Genomic DNA, 18,403 nt, shown 5'->3' with positions numbered 1-18,403 from the left:
CTAAGTGTTAACACAGTAACATTTATTGAGTATATTTATTTTCTTCACTTAAAAAATAGACGCTCAAGCCATTGTTTTGAACAGGGACATTTTAGCCCTCTGTCAGTGCCTTGTGCGACTAACTGTTGCAAAGGCCAATTAAGTTCAAGATTCAAGATTATTTTTATTTGTCCCACAGGAAATTTGTCTTCGACATCACAAATTTCCTGCGGGACAAATAAAAAATAATCTTGAATCTTGAATCTTGATCTTAATTGGCCTTTGCAACAGTTAGTCACACAAGGCACTGACAGTGGGCATTAAAGTGCGCATCTCGTTTCTCTTCCACTCAAGAAGCACATAAGAACGCGCCACTCAGTGGGTGGGCAACATGCTTGCAGCGTTATCTTTCCACTCAGACAGGGTGTTTTTCAGCTGCAAGATGCGATAAAGCAGAGAGGGGTGCACATTGACTTGCCAGGAGGTGAAGCCAAAGATGGAGGATGAGAGGTTTTTTGTGTGTGTTCTTAAGGTTACTTGATATTAAAACAAGACCATGTTACAGATTAATTGCGTACTGATAGTTTGCTGCCATGTTATTTTTTTGTGTGTGTTTAAGCATGTGTGTGTGTGCACGTTCGTGCGCGCATTCTTGCATGTGTGCGAGCATGTGTCGCATCAGTGTGTGACCATGAGAGTTTTGTCCCCTCCCCTCAAACTTGAACACACGTCAGACACACTCCACAGCCACACAATTGTACTCTATGGGATTATGGAGACGATGGGCAGGGGGCCTGTGTTTTTCCTCACAAAGGTCTGTTTTAACCACTTTTTTATATTATTTTATACTGTAGCCCTTTCATGCAAATGGGAGCACTGGCAATGTCACTCACTGCCAGCTGAAAAATAATAATTACTGTACATCATAGCATTGCTATGATATTAACGAGAGTAACAGAAAAGTCTTTGTCATTACCATTTTGGTAACAAGATTACAATAGAGGTTCTGCATGAAAGAGTTAAGTGAAAATCATTGGTGATCAATGAGTGATAACTGAAGGTAAAACATTTAGGCCTATATGTAAATATGTATTTGTATTGTAACTAATCAGGTGTAGCATTGATTTAAAAAAAAAAAAAAAAGAATTGGGATAGAGGAAGCGTCTATGATACATATTTTGAAGCTTCATACACGTTTTGTCAAACACTTCAACAATGTACTTAAGCTATGACTTGAAACTAGCTCCATACACAATTGCATTGCCTTCGATGACAATGACAATAAAAGTCTTGAAACTTGAAACTTGAACAACAAACTTAGAGGTCTGGGCTTTACACATTCACAAAACAAGCGCACCAAACCATTCCCATTCTTATCACAATCTCCTCTTCTGAGAGTATTCTTGTTGGATTATTTGTTTGAGCCTCTTGCAGAAAATCTGGCTATTGTTAAAAACACAGGCGAAGCTATATTACATTACCTATTTTGGTATGAAACTGGTGCTATAGATGAATCGTAATCAGCAGGATTTATAGTTTTGTTTAGGAGGGTTGCCCAAGCTACTGTATTACATTACATGTATTGCAGGGATGACAAACTCAGGACCGAGGGACAAATCTGGCCCGCGGGGTCATTTTATTTGGCCAGCAAGATAATTTCAAATGTGGATTACAGTTGGCCCACATACACCATTAATAGTAACATGACTTGAACATGAAATTTGGTGTGTCAGGAATATAACTGGACTGAGACCAATGTAACATCTCCCACTCATACAAAAGAATATGTTCAGGCACATTTAAGTTACATATGAGTGTTTGTGAAATTTGCCTTTTAGTATTAAGTGCGAGCATGCACAATTTTAGCTCATTTAAAAATATATATACAGTATATACATATTGTGTTTGCACCCGCGACTCCATTCCAGATTTAAATTTTACCCCCCTATTAATTTGAGTTTGACGTCCCTGACCTATTGTGCAGATGAATCATAATCAGCGGGATTTGAAGTTTCATTTAGGAGAGTTGCTTAAAATATTACCCCTCTCAATAGCTTCACTATTACATTTTTCTGAGAGCAAAGGGCAAACTATCACCCACCGTGCTGCTAAAAGACAACTGTTACTTTGCTGGTCAGCTTTTACCATTGTCACTGGCATAGGCCTACTGAATGCCAAAATGATCAATCTAGTCTAACAATCCCTAGGGTATCATACAGGTTTTTTTATGAGGTAAATGCAATACAGGTTAGTAATGCGGGCATAATCAATCCACCACCTCAGCCAGCATTACTGACATTTCTCACAGAGGCGGTGAGATCAGCTGAGTGACGTCCTTATCTCTATAAAACACGTTGTCTGCCCACTCTTGGCTCAAGATTGGCGACCATGCAAAACAGATAGAAAGGAGATGTGCTCTCTTTTTTCCATGTACAAGGAGCTGATAGATTCTGTGAGTAGGTTGGAAAATAACACCAAAAGTGGAGTTGAGAAGGTTATATGCTTGTGTCTCTGACAGTCAGACGAATGTGTGTGTGTTCTCTACAGCTAGCTTCATCAATGATTGAGCAAGGCACCAAACACCAAATAGCTCCAGGGACTGTAATCAATACCTTGTAGCCTACCTAAACTGTAAGTTGCTTTGGATGGACGTGTCAGAGTTAAAGACTTAATGTGGGTCTTACTTAGTGCATCAACAGTCTACATGTATTACCATGCAATATTTGATACTTACACTGTACATATCTAGCCCTGACTACATAGTGTTAAATATTGTTACAGAGTTTGTTAAAATCAACATTAATTAATGTGATAACATAATTAGAGTATGACACATTCACAGTGGACTTTGACTCAGAATGTTGATAAATTCTTCATAACTGCTTGCTTAGTGAGTGCTTTGTGTGCTTCATGTGAAAATAAAAAAGGATTTCTTTTTTTCCCTGTGGGCAGAGATGATTATGACTGGGTCTGCATGACCTGGCAGATGGCAGAAGGCCTTCTCTCCAGCTAAAAGATGATTTGCACTGTGATCCTCCTGGATGGCAGCGTGAGGGAGTGGAACCTTCCGGTAAAAACACCATCATTCCCACACACAATTTTTCTGTTTATTGGCATTATTTTAAATACAAAACTGTATTTGATGTAACTGGAACCTGTAAAAGCACAGTTTTATTGCCCACACATGCATTAAATGTTGCAGTGGTAATGTAATTAAAGAGACAAATTTAACACCTATACTAGGACTACATTCTTATTCACATTATTTGCATACAAAAATGTGATTGTATTTGATCAATGTTTCAGAACAATGCTACGGGACAGGAGCTTTTGGATGGAGTCTATGAACATCTCAATCTACTCGAGAGAGATTATTTTGGCCTGGCCATCTTTGATTCGCCAAGTACAAAGGTCTGTCTGTTTTTTTGTGAGAGGGATGCTTGAGAGGGATTGACTTTGATGATAATGAAGTTTGAATTTCACTTTTTTGTAATTTATAAAATTACAATAAAAGTATCTTTCTACACAGACCTGGCTCGATGTTTCCAAACAAATCAATAAGCAGCTAAAAGGTAAGTTGAAATTGTAACTACTGTGTGTGCGTGTATGCATGCAAAAGAGAGTGAAATAATGAATATGTGAGAAACAGACTGAGCACTGTATGTGTATTCATGTGGTTGACATTGACATAGTCTAGACATGTAGCCTGATAAACCAGACTAAATGTGGATGTCTAATTTAGTCTGGCCTCGATGCATAATACATCCGAAGATTGTTGATGAGAACAACCTTCCCTCAAAACCCTGCCGCTTTGATTCAAAACACATCTTTGCGTTGTAATTGGTTTGCCAGATTCTTGGCATTCTGGCTTCATTGAATCATTATGCGAGGCCAGACCCACCCGTAGACAAAACATTTTGCCGTCCAGCGGGTGGCGCTGGTTCACCAGGCTACTAGACATGGCCTTTTTAATGCATTTCATCTCTGTCTGTGCTTGTGTTACATGCTGCAGGTGCTCGTGCCCAGTTTGTTTTCAGTGTGAAGTTTTACCCTACGAATCCAGCACAGCTATGTGAAGATTTGACAAGGTGATAGGCCTATTGGCTTTTTAAACACTCTCACACACACAGACACTAGGATGTCTGAAGAACCTTCAAGAAAACCATGCTGTAGGCACAGACTGTGGGCAGTGAAAGCATGGAAAGAGGTGGAAGTAATTGACATTGTATGGAAAAGCAAGAGCCAGAGGTGGCAGTAGCAGCAGCAGAGGCGATGAAAGCTGCAAAAAGTGATTTTGGCGTTGAGGGCATCAAAGGCGTCAAAAGATAAATTCACCTTAAGCAGAAAATATGTAGGCCTAATGAGCTACGATGTGCGGAAGAAGGTGGAAGCCAATGGAATGTCTATATTTCTCTGAACACAATACTTGGTTGGTTGCTTTCCTTGATCAAATTTTAAAGGTTGAATCACTGTGTTTGCCGTCATTGTTTTAATGCATTCACCGCCCGTGGTCTGTTCCTACAATTAGAGTTCTTCCAAGAACCCAATTTGTCACATATGCAGTATAGGCTTTCCTCCACAGTGACAAACAGAAGGTTCTTCAGGGAATCTAAATGTCCCCCAAACACATAAGTCTCCCTCCTGTTGTCCTGTTCCAGATATCTGCTGTGTCTCCAGCTTCGTCAGGACCTTCGGTCTGGTCGGTTGCCGTGCCCGTCGGTCACTCTGATCGCTCTGGGCTCCTATGTCCTCCAATCGGAGTTCGGCCCCTATGATCCCGATCTCCATGGCGACGCCTACATCAACAGCCTGTACCTGGCGCCCAATCAGAATGGGGAGTTGCTGAAGAGAATGAGGCAGCGTCACACGGCTCATGGGTATGTGTATGATAGCATAGGCCATCTACTGACAGAGGGCAGGTATTGCAATACCATTCTCTGTTTGTCGGTCTATCTGTTTGTGTGTGCCCCCACCCCTTTTCTGTTTTGGGTCAACTGTGACACATCACATGCATCTAGCTTTCACCAGCAGTCCAGGTTGCCATCTATGATTGCTCTCGTTTGTTTTGTCTTTCTTTTGATCTTTTTAGGTCCATGCCACCTGAACAGGCGGATCTCTTGTTCCTGCAGAATGCTTGTGAACTTCCTCTGTATGGAATAGACCGACATCGAGCCAAGGTATGCATTTCTGCAACCATAGCCTTTGTGTACCATTCATGGAAAGCTATCAATGTTAATGTGTGTGTGTGTGTGTGTGTGTGTGTGTGTGTGTGTGCGTGCGTGCGTGCGTGCGTGCGTGCGTGCGTGCGTGTATGTGCGCGCGTGTGTGTGTGCGTGTGCGTGTGCGTGTGCGTGTGCGTTTCAGGACTCGAGCAGTGAGGATGTTGTCTTGGGCGTGTGCTCTGAGGGCATACTGATCTACCGAGATGACATGGAGGAGAGCAAGTTCCTCTGGCCCAGAGTTCTGAAGCTGTCCTACAGGCACTCCAAGTTCTTATTGAGAACTATCACCTCAGAGGTATGAGATGAGATTGAAAATGAGATTATATTTCATGAAAAGTAGAGATTCCTCAAATGATTCCTTTTTTGTGAAGGTTCTCATTTTGTGTTTGTTGCTCAGTATAATCTGTAGCTAAGTTGTAAGATAGTAAGGTAGTTTTGGATAAGTGTTGGGTTGTTGTTTTAGACAGGTTCGTTTATTCACAATATTTAATGGCTCCTCTTTTCTTTGTAGATTCAGTCATTAAATTCACCCTCAGTGTCATATTTATATAATTTCAGTATGCATTCTTTACACATTCACATCTTTATGTCTTTATAGGGGCTCTTGTGGACTTTGTTTTTCGTGTTGCCCACTAATCGGGCATGCAAATCTCTCTGGAAAGTGGCAGTAGAACATCACTGCTTCTTTAGGTAAGATTCAGACAATTTGAGTCATTGATAATAGGCGTTTGTGCAATTCATTTAACGTTCAGACTGTAATATAATGTAAATAAAATTTTATTGTTTTGCCACAAACTGTTCTCAAACAGACATGTCCAGGCAATGCTGACAACACGATTCACAAACGGTTCTATTGGTACATGTAGGCCTATTTGTGTGCCTTCACTTTCAATGGCTGCATTTTGTGACTGTTGCAGGTCTCATAGCACACACTTTGGACATCAGTTTGAGAATATGTGATGACAAAACAATAAAAATGATGTCTGTCTATTCAATTACAATTTGAAAATGTAATGGATTTCAATTGACAACCACTGTAATGATTTAATAATTTAAATTGTGCATATATTTTGGGGAAATGTATTAGATGTAATAAATGATTACTACTTTAAGTATGGCCTTTTTAAATTTCTTTAGACGCCCCACTGTAGAACCATTGCAGCGGCGGTTACTGTCTTTGCACAGTCAGTTCCGTTTGCGTGGACGCACAGAAGCTCAATGTCTTGAGGAGAACTCTGAAGACATGCGGCTCGACCCATATTTTGTCAGAAAACCCTGGCCAAAGACACGTAAGTCTGCCTACAGTCGTCCACAATTTTTACCTGCAGTGCATCATTACCTGTCTGTTGGAGTAACATTTAAATATTAAACACTTTCTGTTACAGGCTGAAGTTTTCAGCCTGCTCCTTTTTGCTTTCTGTTAAAGGTCCAGTTAAAGGTCCACTGTATAATTTTTTTATTTATGTCCAAAATGTATGCTGCTCTTTCACTTATGTGACCATTATTTCATGAATATTTACAAAGTAAATAAACTAATGTTTACTGCTCTAATCAGAATAGGCTTTGCACATTCTGAAATTAAACTACCGGTTCTAAAAACTGACATTTTAAATTGAACCACTTCTTTTTCATGCAGCATCATTGAATGCTCCTATGCATGAAAGTCAATCTGAGTCTGATGACTGGTTCCATATGCTGGACACAATTCCCCCAAAACCTCTCTATATCCCAGGTCTGTATACACTGTATATGATTTAATGATTTAAATTGTGCATACCTTTTTGGGAAACTAAATCTTATGACTGTAATGATTACTACTTAATGTACAAATTTCCTTTTTTTAAAAGGCCTTTTTGATGCCCTTTATTACCCTTGATCAATCAACTTCGTCAGTTTGTACTGTTATGAAACTGGTCTTGTGTTGCATAATGTGCCATTTAAGTGGACTGTAAAAGACAATATCATAACTGTGACTATAAATGTTACGTCTGTGTTAATGTGATCAAAATATGCATGCATAGTGTACCATAGCCCCATGTGTTGTTTTTCTCAGTCATCTTTTCAGATCTAGACGATGGACCAGTGCTGGCAAGTGAATGGAGTCAGGGACCAGATGACTGGTTACTATTTGATCAACCCAGATCATTCCTTACACCCCTGGACGTGCCACTCTGTAAGGATTTATGGCCATTGTATATAATCTCAAAAATGTGTTAGAAACAAATCTTCTACTGGAGCAAGAGTGATGGAATGCAATGATAATACAAAATTCAATGATGCCAAAACACAACGCATAGCACAACAATAACTAATCCTAGATATGAATGTAGTACATTTACAAAGGGAAGACAGAACATTGGTTAAGATGTTTGGTACACACAAAGAACTGTGTGTATATACAGTGTATACCTCAACTTGCCATTTGTTGTTTGTAGTTGGTAATTCCCTGTGATGTGGACAATAATCACCTCAGCTTGTAGTCACCTTGTAGTCACCTTGTAGTCACTTTGTAGTCCCTTTCCTCTCTTTCCTCTCCTTCTTCAACCAGCTGACATCTCCGCATCTCAAGGTGAGTTGGAGCAGGACGTGGAAGGCACCTCTGCTTGCTCTCTGGATGAAGAGGCCATGGCGGAGAGCATGGTGGAGCTTGTGGAGGAAGAGGAGTACGTGGAGGACACAAACCTGGAGGAGACACAGGAGGACGGAGAAATAACAGAGATGAGACAAGTGAGGAGAGTCAAGGTTGTGAGAAAAATAACACGACAATTTCAGAGTGTGCAAGGAACACTGTTGGAAAACAAGGACATTGACATAACTGTGAAGGAGCAGGCTGAAAGACTGAGAGAAAGTTATGGAATGATGGACAGAATGCAGAGCATCAATCTGCCCTCCAAAGATGCAGAAAGAGATGACTGGCACATCCTGTTTGATCGTCAGCCTTCTCTGTTTTATCCAACCCTTGCAGGTAAGCCAATTATTAATATTAACCCTTGATTGTAACTATTCTTAGCCGTCTGTTCACATAACTAATGTATCAATGAACCTTTCAGCAAAACAGTGGGGCACGCTCGCCGAACAGTCAACGGACATGCGACATGAATTGAACATTTCCAGAGAAATAAAGCAAAATTGGCAGGTTGTGGAGCAGTTCCAGGAGAAAGCATCTGACGAAGCAGTAGAGATGGGAGGGATTTTGGAAATTCGACAGCAAACAAGAAGGCAGATTATAACAATTCAGACACAAGAGGTTAAGATGGAGCTTGAGGGTGGAGAGCTCAGAGATCTCAAAGAAGACATTATGCAGGAGATGCAAGAACAAATCGACATTATTCAAGAGAATTTACAGGAGTTGGTGGAGGTGGAGGAGAGACAGATGGAGCTGGATATTCTGAAAGAAAAGCTGCAAGAGGTACAGATGTTGGAATACCAAGTGCAAACAATGGAGCAGTTAAAAGATGGAGACACCAAGGAGGACGACTGGTATATCCTGCTCGACCGACTGCCGTATATAATCTCCCCTTTGCCATTAGGTATGCACCACTGACAGGATAATGAAGTAACATTCAGTGTATTTGTGAACATAATACATCGATCATAGTATCTTGCTGACTACTGAATGATTTTGAGTTTCGCAGCTGCGTTCCATCCATACTTTGAAATTTACATCTGTGTTTCTAACATGAAAACCCCATTAGGGCCTCCGCACACGGATTATGACAAAGTGTGGAGCACTGCTCTGCCAAAGTTCGATTCCATTGTTTTCAATACAACCCACACACCAACGCACATGACGGCTGCTGATTAGGGACCAATTCTATTTGGTCGGAGCCACCCATTGATTATCCATGCTCTGCTGTGGTGAACTTGTGTGTAGGGGTAACCAATTGTCAGAAACGATAGAGCTCCGCAGTGCTGTCGGAAGTGGTGTGCGGAGGCCCTTTGTCCTTTTTCATGAAAACCTAACTTGCCGGTATCTTACAAACAACCACATTCAGGTAAAATGAATGCCAACTGCATCTTCCATGCCATTTGACTGTTTTCTTTGATGTGTTTCACCACCAGTTGCAGGTCCTCAGGCCTATGCTGTTCAATCTACCCATGAGCCTGAAGAGGAGAGAATATTGGAGAGAACTGAGCAGATTGTGGAAAAAGAACAGAGAATCCAGGCTCCTGACGAACCAGAAGGTGGTCCTGAAAAAATCATATCACAGGCGCCATCTACAATGGTTCGATACATTGAGGATGATTGGTTTGTGCTGTTTGAACAAGTTGCCTTACCAGAAAAGACCATTATTCCAGGTACTGTAAAGAATTAAAAAGTTCCTCAAAGAACCTTGTTCGCCAAATTACCACTGTTGAAGAACCTACAACTCATAACAGGAACCTACACGTTCTCAGACAAACCTACGTATAGTTCCCAACCCATACAGGTTTCACAGAGCACTTTCAGGGTTTTTTCTGTTTGCCAATAGAAAACCCAAAAGGTTCTCAGGGGAACTTTCAAGAAAACCTTATGGTTCTTGCAATCACTTGTGGATTTCTTAGATACCATTTAGGGGTTCCTCCATAGTGGCAACTGAAGGTTCTTTGAGGAACCTTGACTGTTGAATATTTTTGTCCCTTTTACAGTCTGTCACACTGCGCATTTGTAGCTATTATACTGAATTATTACTCGCCTTTCTGTTTGTGTCTCTTTTTTCTTAGTTACCTGGGGGAATCTAGAGCAACCTAAAGACATCAGCCCATTGCAATCAGATGAAGAGAGTGATATGGAGGAGATGGAGGAAAGGATGGAGTGGCAGGAGCAAGAGGAGATAAGAGGCGTACTGCCAGCTGTGGAGGAGCTGAGACCCACATATACAGCTAAAGAGGTGGAGGATGACTGGCATATGACACTGGAGGTCCGGCCAAATGAAACAGGTTGGTACACTAAAGTAGTCAGACACACACAATTAGCCTTTCTCACTCTCTCTCTCTCTCTCTCTCTCTCTCTCTCTCTCTCTCTCTCTCTCTCTCTCTCTCTCTCTCTCTCTCTCTCTCTCTCTCTCTCTCTCTCTCTCTCTCTCTTTCTCTCTCTCTCTCTCTCTCGCCCCCCCCCCCCCCTCTCTCTCACACACACACACACACACACACACACACACACACACACACACACACACACACACACACACACACACACACACACACACACACACACACACACAATAGTATGCACCTTTAGGCCTTACATAATACAGAATAGCTCTACAGACAACTTTTACTTTTGTTGTTTCGTGCCAGTGAGAGCTGTTGAGCCCTACACAGACGAAACCAAGAAACAAGTTGAGGTCTACCAGTTTGGCGATGAACAGACGTCCTTTGAAACCACAGAAGTAATCACCAAGGTAGTGACTACACGTGTGATGACAACAGAGAAGAGAACAGAGAAGACAATTACCATCATGGAGAAGAGGGACATGTATGCTGACAACCCTGGACACTATATCCCAACAGAAGAGAAACGTCCTGTGGCAGTTAGAGACATTGAGGATGACTGGTACATACTTTTGGAACCAACCCCAGTGGAAATAAAGCCATCCACTACAGGTGATACTATATTACATGTGTCCGCGCACGCACGCACGCACGCACGCACGCACGCACGCACACACACACACACACACACACACACACACACACACACACACACACACACACACACACACACACACACACACACACACACACACACACACACACACACACACACACACACACACACACACAGACACACAGTTACGTACAGTTTTGTGTCACTTTAGGAAAAAAAGTGCCTGTTAAAAGCTCAAACTGGAACTGTAATCATAAATGCTGCAGTCTTGCTATCTTCACAAGATTGTATTTCCCTTGTCATTGCTTATGCCATTTTCTATTCCTCTGACTGTCTGTCTCTGTCTCCTTCAGTGCCATGGCAGAGTGGACAGCCCACTCGAGTTGAGGAGGACAGAGGTGAAGAAAGGATCGTGAGAAGGGAGGAAACAACAGAGTGCCAAGAACAGGTGATGGTGGTCGAAGTGAAAAAGGAAGTTCTGCCGGTCATGCAAGATATGCGGCCCCAGCTGACAGAGAGACCAGAAGAGGACGACTGGTATATCCTGTTGGAGCCACCTCCCAAAGAAATAGGTACTCGTATTTTTTCATTAACTCTTTCTGGGAGCTTTTGCCTTTATTCGGATAGGATGGTAGAGAGGGACAGAACGTAGTGGGATAGAGAGATGGGGAAGGGTTAGGAGGACATGAACCAGGATGCATTCGAACCCGGGTCCCCATGGATAATGTGGCCAGTATATATGTAGTACATGCATATGAGCAAATTGCCATTAAAGGTAGCCTAGCCTCAATAGTTATAACCCAATACCGTTCTTACATGCACATTTCTACAGGTGCCAGTAGAGTTTTTTTCTCAATCAGTTTCGAACATTTCTTGGACTTTTTTTGCAATTTGCTAAATAGCAGACTTTTGCATTTTGCAATTTGCAACAAATAGCAAAACACAGTGGAGTTGAGTAGGCCTACCTTCAAAGAAGAGTAGCGTGACGTAGATTCAGTGAGTGGCTGGAACAAATATGTGGTGATGCATTGTAACTCCCAAACAGGAACGTGGCTATAAATCATAAAATGGGCCCAAACAAAAAAAAAAATAGGTGGGGCCAACCCAAAACACACATTGTATTTAGTTTTTTTTATAATACTACTTGTCCATCAATGCAAGCCCTGTACATACTTTTGTTGATAGGATTTACAACAGGCTGAAGGCAGTTATGCGATTTACATGTGGAATATTTTGAAAATCAGTAACATAATGAAAAAAAAGTCCACACTTACATGTAGTACTACACATGTAGTAACACTGAATGTATCCTCCCCTGTGTCAGTGTGGGTGCCCCCTCAGCTTAAGGTCCAGGCCCCGGTGGTGAGAGTGGAGGCTGTCAAGAGAGTGAGGATCGCAGAGAAGGAGGCCACCATCATCCCAGAGAGAGAGGAGTTAGTGCAGCTGCCCACCGTGGTGGTCCTGCAGAAACCACCACCATCAGTTCCCAGGCAGATTGAAGATGACTGGTTTTTGCTTTTCGAGCCAGTTCCTGTGGCTCAGAAGCCTCAAGCCCCAGGTACACACCCACACACACATTCTCTCTCTCTCCCTTACACACACACACACACACACACACACACACACACACACACACACACACACACACACACACACACACACACACACACACACACACACACACACACACACACACACACACACACACACACACACACACACACACACACACACACACACACACACACACACACACATCCACACTAAAAGCCAGTTTTCACTTCCGTGCATTATCAGCAGCAGTCATGACGGGTGCGTGGTGGAGTGGTGTTCGCTCTCGCCGCCATGTTACGCACACACATGCAGAGGCGCATCTTGCCACCAGGCAAGGCAGGCAGCCGCTTGGGGCCCCCAAGCCCCTAGATAGTGAATAACAGCCCACACCTTACCACAGTAGGGGCGATTTGGGTTCAAATGTTCATTATTTTGCATTTTCACTTGGGGCCCCACCTGACCCTAGAATCACCTCTGCACACATGGGCACGCACGCACGCACACATTATAGAATAAAACGTGATGTGCATATTCCCACATAATTACACACAAACACATAGGCAACCTTTTACCATATTTGTTGGAATCTGCTGTGATAAATAATACAAACCATATCCCCAAGGCTGACACACAGGTTTACAGACACTTACACAGCATTTTTGTTTTTGATGTGCACTTTTACAGCCTGATTCACATCTGATGGCAATTTCAATACTTGCCTGTCCTCTAATCTCCAGTCTGCATCTCCTGTGTAATTTGTTATATGTCTATAGTTGAATGGCAGCAATTGAAGGCTCCTACCCGTGTGATCCGAGTGACTGCCGAGAGAGAGGAGGAGGAAGTGAGAGTAGAGGATGGGGATAGACAACAGGAGCTGGTCACAGTGTTGACAGTAGCCCAGCCTGCTGTTCAGCTGGAGAAGCCTTCCTTTACTCCCAGAGATCTGGAGGACGACTGGTACACCTTGTTGGACCTCACTCCTAAAAAAACGGGTATGTATCCATTACAGATGGATAGGAAACAGGTATGCATGCATTACAGACAGACAGACAGACAGACAGACAGACAGACAGACAGACAGACAGACAGACAGACAGACAGACAGACAGGCTGACAGACAGACAGACAGACAGACAGACAGACAGATGAACTACTTAATGGAATAATATCTCTCTTTGAATGTCTGCTAAATAAGGTTCTTTTAAAATTTGTTTTTGTTTTTTCAGAAACACTGAACATGATTAGAGGGTTCACATACTACCAAGCAGCACTGTAGATAGATAGACAGTCAGACAGACAGACAGACAGTTATTTTGTGGAATGAATAGGAATCCATTTTATTTCCTCACTTCTTAAAACAGTGGCGGTGAAGGTCCTGCCACAGAAAGCAGTGCAATGGGAGGAGAGAACCACTGCACTGCAAGTGATTAAGGTAGAGGAAAAGAGGGTGATTATTGACAGGCCCGCTCAACCACTCCAGCCACCAAAGCAGCCTCCGCCAGCTGTTCGTGACATAGATGACGACTGGTTCAGACTTCTGGACCCTATACCTCTGCAAGAACGTTCCATACCCTCAGGTATACAAACACTGGTAACTCTTTATTTTAATGTGTATTTTTATTTTACCTACATGTATCAAAATGTAATATTATCTTTTATGTTACACTCTACATCCCTAACCCTAAACCTTACCACAGTGCAAGTACATGGTGTTACATACAGTGTAGTCAGTACAATGTAGGCCTACCTACTGTAATAACGGGGGCAGTGAAAGAAAGTGTAGGCTAACCAAAACAAGCAAAATACAGAAAGATTCATACATTTTGTACATATTCACACAAAACATGTGAATTTGTGTGTTTGTCCGTGCACATACTACTCATGGTAGTGATTGTTATTAATTATATCATGCGTCCTTATCCGGCCACTGTGAAGGTCTTTGTGAGTGTTTTGTCTGTCAATAGTGCTCAATAAATACACTGTACAGTGTATTTCACTTGCTTAGTGCATTCCACTTGCTTAGTTCCTCATGCCTTTGCCCTCGTGTCTGTCCGACCGACAGCAGAGGTGAGAAGACCTGTGGACATCTCACAGATGAAGGAAGAAAGAGTGGTGGAGGCCAAACCAGAGGGCAGGATTCTGGAGACACCTAGACTTAGAGAGGTGGAGAGTTCCCTGGATGTATTTGTGGGTGTTCGGGAAATTGAGGATGACTGGTTCGTTCTTTGGGATAAGTCAGTTCCAGCATATCAAGGTATGTAATACACAGAAATAGTATCACCTACAGAAGCTTTTTTGCATGACTGTTAACTTTGTGAAGCACATTGAGTTGCACCTGTGTATGAAATGCGCTATATAAATAAACTTGCCTTGCCTTGCCTTGATAGCTGAAAAGACAACAATAAAAAAACAACACACATTCTATTTCATACACAAGACTTAAAAAAGGTTTGTCATGCCATATTTTTAGACATGTTAGACATTTACACTTTTATTTAGCAGAGATCAAACCAACTGTGGTGCCAAGGCCAGCAGAGAAACCAACTGCTGTGGAAAAGCAGAGAATGGAACAAGAAAGACTGATGGAAAAAGAGAGGATGAGAGAAGAAGACAAGAGAAAGAGGGTGACTATTGTGGAGGTTAAGAAAGCACCAGCCATTCGCCCCATCACTGATGACTGGTTCATACTCCTTGAGAGAGTCGCTGTGGAGACAAGAGCTCCACCTACAGGTAAAAGTGGTCATTAAATATCTACCCTCTCTGACACACAAAGTGACAGATAGGCACATACACAAGTACAGTAGATCACTTGATTAACAACACGTTATCCATTTAAGTAGGCCTATGTTATATTATTTTATTTTATACATGTTGATGTAGTCTGGCTGCACATATAATTTTCCTTTTTGGAGACAATACCTGTACAGTTGAAGTTGACTATATTATACACATTACATTAGGCCTACATACACCAACTACATTACATACTTTTAAACACCAAACATTTTGTTTTGAGCTAACATTTAACATTTTTTCCCAGTGGAAACCAGACCTGTAGACAAACTACAATCTGTGGAGAGGGAGAGTGTTGAGATTAGAAGAGTTACGGAGAAAGAGAGGATGAGAGAAGAAGAACTGAAGAAGAGGGTGACTGTAGTGGAGCCAAAGAAAGCGCCAGCCGTTCGAGCCATCACCGATGACTGGTTCACTCTTCTCACCAGAGAACCTGTCGAGACACAAGCTCCACCTAGAAGTAAACATGCTCCATACATTTCTCTCTTTCTCTCTCTCTCTCTCTCTCTCTCTCTCTCTCTCTCTCTCTCTCTCTCTCTCTCTCTTTGAGTGTATGTTTTTAGCTTACAGTACCTGCTAAATTTCTTTCTTTACATTTCAAGATAACCGATCTTTATCTCTCTCTCTAGCTCTGACACACAGAGCAGGAGATAGGCACACACATATAGATCGATCAATAAATAGAATAGCATTATGTACCAACCATGTTTTATGCATTATTTTAACCCCAAACATTTGATGCTGAGCTAACTTTTTGACACATTTCTCCAGTGGAAACCAGACCTGCAGAGAAACCCCGACCTATGGAGAGAGAGAGCGTTGACAGAAGAGTTACGGAGAAAGAGAGGATGAGGGAAGAAGAACTGAAGAAGAGGGTGACTGTAGTGGAGCCTAAAAAAGCACCAGCCGTTCGACCCATCACAGATGACTGGTTCATTCTCCTCAACAGAGAACCTGTGGAGGTTCGACCTCCCACTAAAGGTAAACGTGTGAACAATATACAGTAGGATATGTCCGTTTGTCCTGGGCTCACATGCTTTAATTAGCAGTACCTGACCATGTTTTTTGTGTACACCACATCATAGTAGTCAGTAGTGCCCACACAAACCTTACCATTTCCTTTGCTGCCAAGTGACACGGTTATAGTTTTGACTGTAATTCCAAATGTTTACTATAGCATTATTGAAGGATAAAAACTGAACTGATCAGATCACGGAATGACAATCAGTAGAGACATCAAGGATTGACAGGAATATCTTTGACAGTAAAATGTGGTTTTGTGATAATAATTTCGCCGTTTAATACCGGACTAAGTCGAGATATAATGTGTGTTGTTCAGCAGAGAAACCAAAAGCTGTGGAAAGAGAGAGGGTTGGAAGGGAGAAAATTACAGAGAGAGAAAGGATGAAAAAGGAAGAAATGAGAAAGAAGGTGGTCACTGCAGATGTCAAACGGGAACCAGCCATTCGTCCCATCACTGATGACTGGTACATCCTTCTGGATAAATTCGCTGAGGAGGCGCTCCCTAAAGGTAACCAAACATTAAACAGACAGGATATGACTAGGGCTGGATATCACAGCTATGTTCCTGTATCGATTTGATTTCGATTCTTAGGGCTTTATATCGATTAATCACGATTCAATTCGATTCCATTTGATTAATTCCAAATCGATTCAATCTGTTCTCTTCTTGGTGCCAGGATTTTCCCCAGAAGATGCTGTTTCCTATTTTTATATGACAATGTCAAAGGGCTGTGGCTTAACAGTGTTAACAGATTGCTAATTTGTAATAAGTAGGTCTAGGCCTAATTGACTAATACCTACTGGGTATTTTCCATAGACCTAAATTAAACAAAAAGAACAACAAGAAAAAGAACCAAAAAATCGATTTTGTGCCCTATGAATCGATTATGTGAATTCTAAATGATATCGATCGATTATCGATTAAATCGATTATTTTCCCCGGCCCTAGATATGACAGATAGAACTTTAAAGGTGCACTCTGTAGGATGGTGGCCAGAGTAAGTATTGCAACTATGCTGCTCATTGAAGCGGTGCCTATAGCCAAATGTGAACTTTTCATGGGTATTTAGGCCTACTAAATAATAAACTGATATTTACTAGTATGACCAAAGTACAGCAACTTCTGCAATTAAAAATGTACATTTCTGGAAATTGCACATCCAGACATGGAGAAGATCCACCTTTTCATGTATGAAAAGTGCATTTTTCCCATTCATAATGAATACTTAAAATTTGATGGTGGTGATAAGGTAACATTTGAGAATGGGCAGTATGAATTCTGGAATGAAACTGTTGAAAAATATTACACAGTGCACCTTTAAACAGATATAAAATTTTCCTGGACCCCTTTTACTTTACTTGCAATAAGAATGGCTTCAGATCCTGATGGCAACCAATTGATTAAGTGCTCTAAAAAAAAAAAACGTGGGAGACATTGGGACTAAAAACGCACCATGTATTTGTCAGTGACTTATTTGAAATCATTGAATGGTATGAAGTGGAGTTTGTCCCTTTGCCCTCCTGAACCTTAAAGGGACACTGTGTGAGATTTTTAGTTGTTTATTTCCCAGAATTCATGCTGCCCATTCACTAATGTTACCTTTTTTTGTGAATATTTACCACCACCATCAAATTCTAAGTATTCATTATGACTGGAAAAACAGCACTTTTCATACATGAAAAGGGGGATCTTCTCCATGGTCGGCCATTTTGAATTTCCAAAAATAGCCATTTTAAGCTGCATAAAATGACCATACCGTGGCCATACTAGAAAATATTTGTTTATTACTCAGTAAACTTTCATGTAAATGTCATATTTGGCAATAGGTGACACAGTTTCAATGAGCAGCATAGTAGCAGTACCTTTTTTGTCAATTTCCTGCACAGTGTACCTTTAAAGCTTGACTTTGAAGTCTGTGATTTGTTCACCTCTTGTTGTTTATATTTTCATAAACCGTTTTTTGGAAGTGGAATGAGGATTGGGTTAATATTATCACTTTTTCCTTTGAAATCAAAATGTTGATTTTACTAATGAGTGCTAAAAAACATAATTTGTGTTCATATTTTTGAAAATGAATATGCGTTTTGGAAAAGAGCCCTTCATATTCTAAAAAATGCCTTTCCATCTCTCTCTCTCCCTCTCCAGCTGCTCCCATCATTCCTACAACACCTCCTAAGAGGCCTGTTACTGTTGACCGACCCATGACCTCCACACCCACAGTACACCCTGCTCCCGTTGTCA

General features: G+C 41.5%; 1 protein-coding gene across 5 annotated transcripts in view; it reads left to right on the top strand.

Annotated features, from left to right (window-relative positions):
* The first annotated feature begins 705 nt into the window (after positions 1-705).
* epb41b (erythrocyte membrane protein band 4.1b) overlaps positions 706-18,403 on the top strand; it is a 20,451-nt gene continuing 2,753 nt past the window's right edge. The window contains exons 1-27 of one of the 5 annotated variants that reach the window (XM_063199179.1): positions 706-793; positions 2,932-3,049; positions 3,286-3,390; positions 3,509-3,551; positions 3,992-4,067; positions 4,638-4,856; positions 5,069-5,156; positions 5,344-5,496; positions 5,800-5,891; positions 6,339-6,490; positions 6,838-6,933; positions 7,255-7,374; positions 7,750-8,166; positions 8,252-8,731; positions 9,264-9,500; positions 9,906-10,121; positions 10,482-10,787; positions 11,145-11,363; positions 12,116-12,349; positions 13,119-13,337; positions 13,707-13,922; positions 14,411-14,599; positions 14,845-15,075; positions 15,386-15,598; positions 15,910-16,119; positions 16,478-16,669; positions 18,308-18,403. The exon at positions 18,308-18,403 is cut by the window's right edge and continues 59 nt beyond it. In XM_063199179.1, the coding sequence (XP_063055249.1) occupies positions 2,996-3,049; positions 3,286-3,390; positions 3,509-3,551; positions 3,992-4,067; positions 4,638-4,856; positions 5,069-5,156; positions 5,344-5,496; positions 5,800-5,891; positions 6,339-6,490; positions 6,838-6,933; positions 7,255-7,374; positions 7,750-8,166; positions 8,252-8,731; positions 9,264-9,500; positions 9,906-10,121; positions 10,482-10,787; positions 11,145-11,363; positions 12,116-12,349; positions 13,119-13,337; positions 13,707-13,922; positions 14,411-14,599; positions 14,845-15,075; positions 15,386-15,598; positions 15,910-16,119; positions 16,478-16,669; positions 18,308-18,403 (4,873 nt within the window). In that variant the 5' untranslated portion in view covers positions 706-793; positions 2,932-2,995. Of the gene's footprint in view, positions 794-2,383; positions 2,432-2,931; positions 3,050-3,285; positions 3,391-3,508; positions 3,552-3,991; positions 4,068-4,637; positions 4,857-5,068; positions 5,157-5,343; positions 5,497-5,799; positions 5,892-6,338; positions 6,491-6,837; positions 6,934-7,254; positions 7,375-7,749; positions 8,167-8,251; positions 8,732-9,263; positions 9,501-9,905; positions 10,122-10,481; positions 10,788-11,144; positions 11,364-12,115; positions 12,350-13,118; positions 13,338-13,706; positions 13,923-14,407; positions 14,600-14,844; positions 15,076-15,385; positions 15,599-15,909; positions 16,120-16,477; positions 16,670-18,307 lie in introns of those variants that run through there. The other 4 variants (XM_063199178.1, XM_063199180.1, XM_063199176.1 and 1 more) reach the window with 4 other exon arrangements.

This window comes from Engraulis encrasicolus, chromosome 5, assembly GCF_034702125.1.
Source record: "Engraulis encrasicolus isolate BLACKSEA-1 chromosome 5, IST_EnEncr_1.0, whole genome shotgun sequence".
Taxonomy (NCBI): Eukaryota; Metazoa; Chordata; class Actinopteri; order Clupeiformes; family Engraulidae; genus Engraulis; species Engraulis encrasicolus.
The sequence above is the reverse complement of the archived record's forward strand: the minus strand, read 5'-3'. Positions and strand labels throughout refer to the sequence as shown.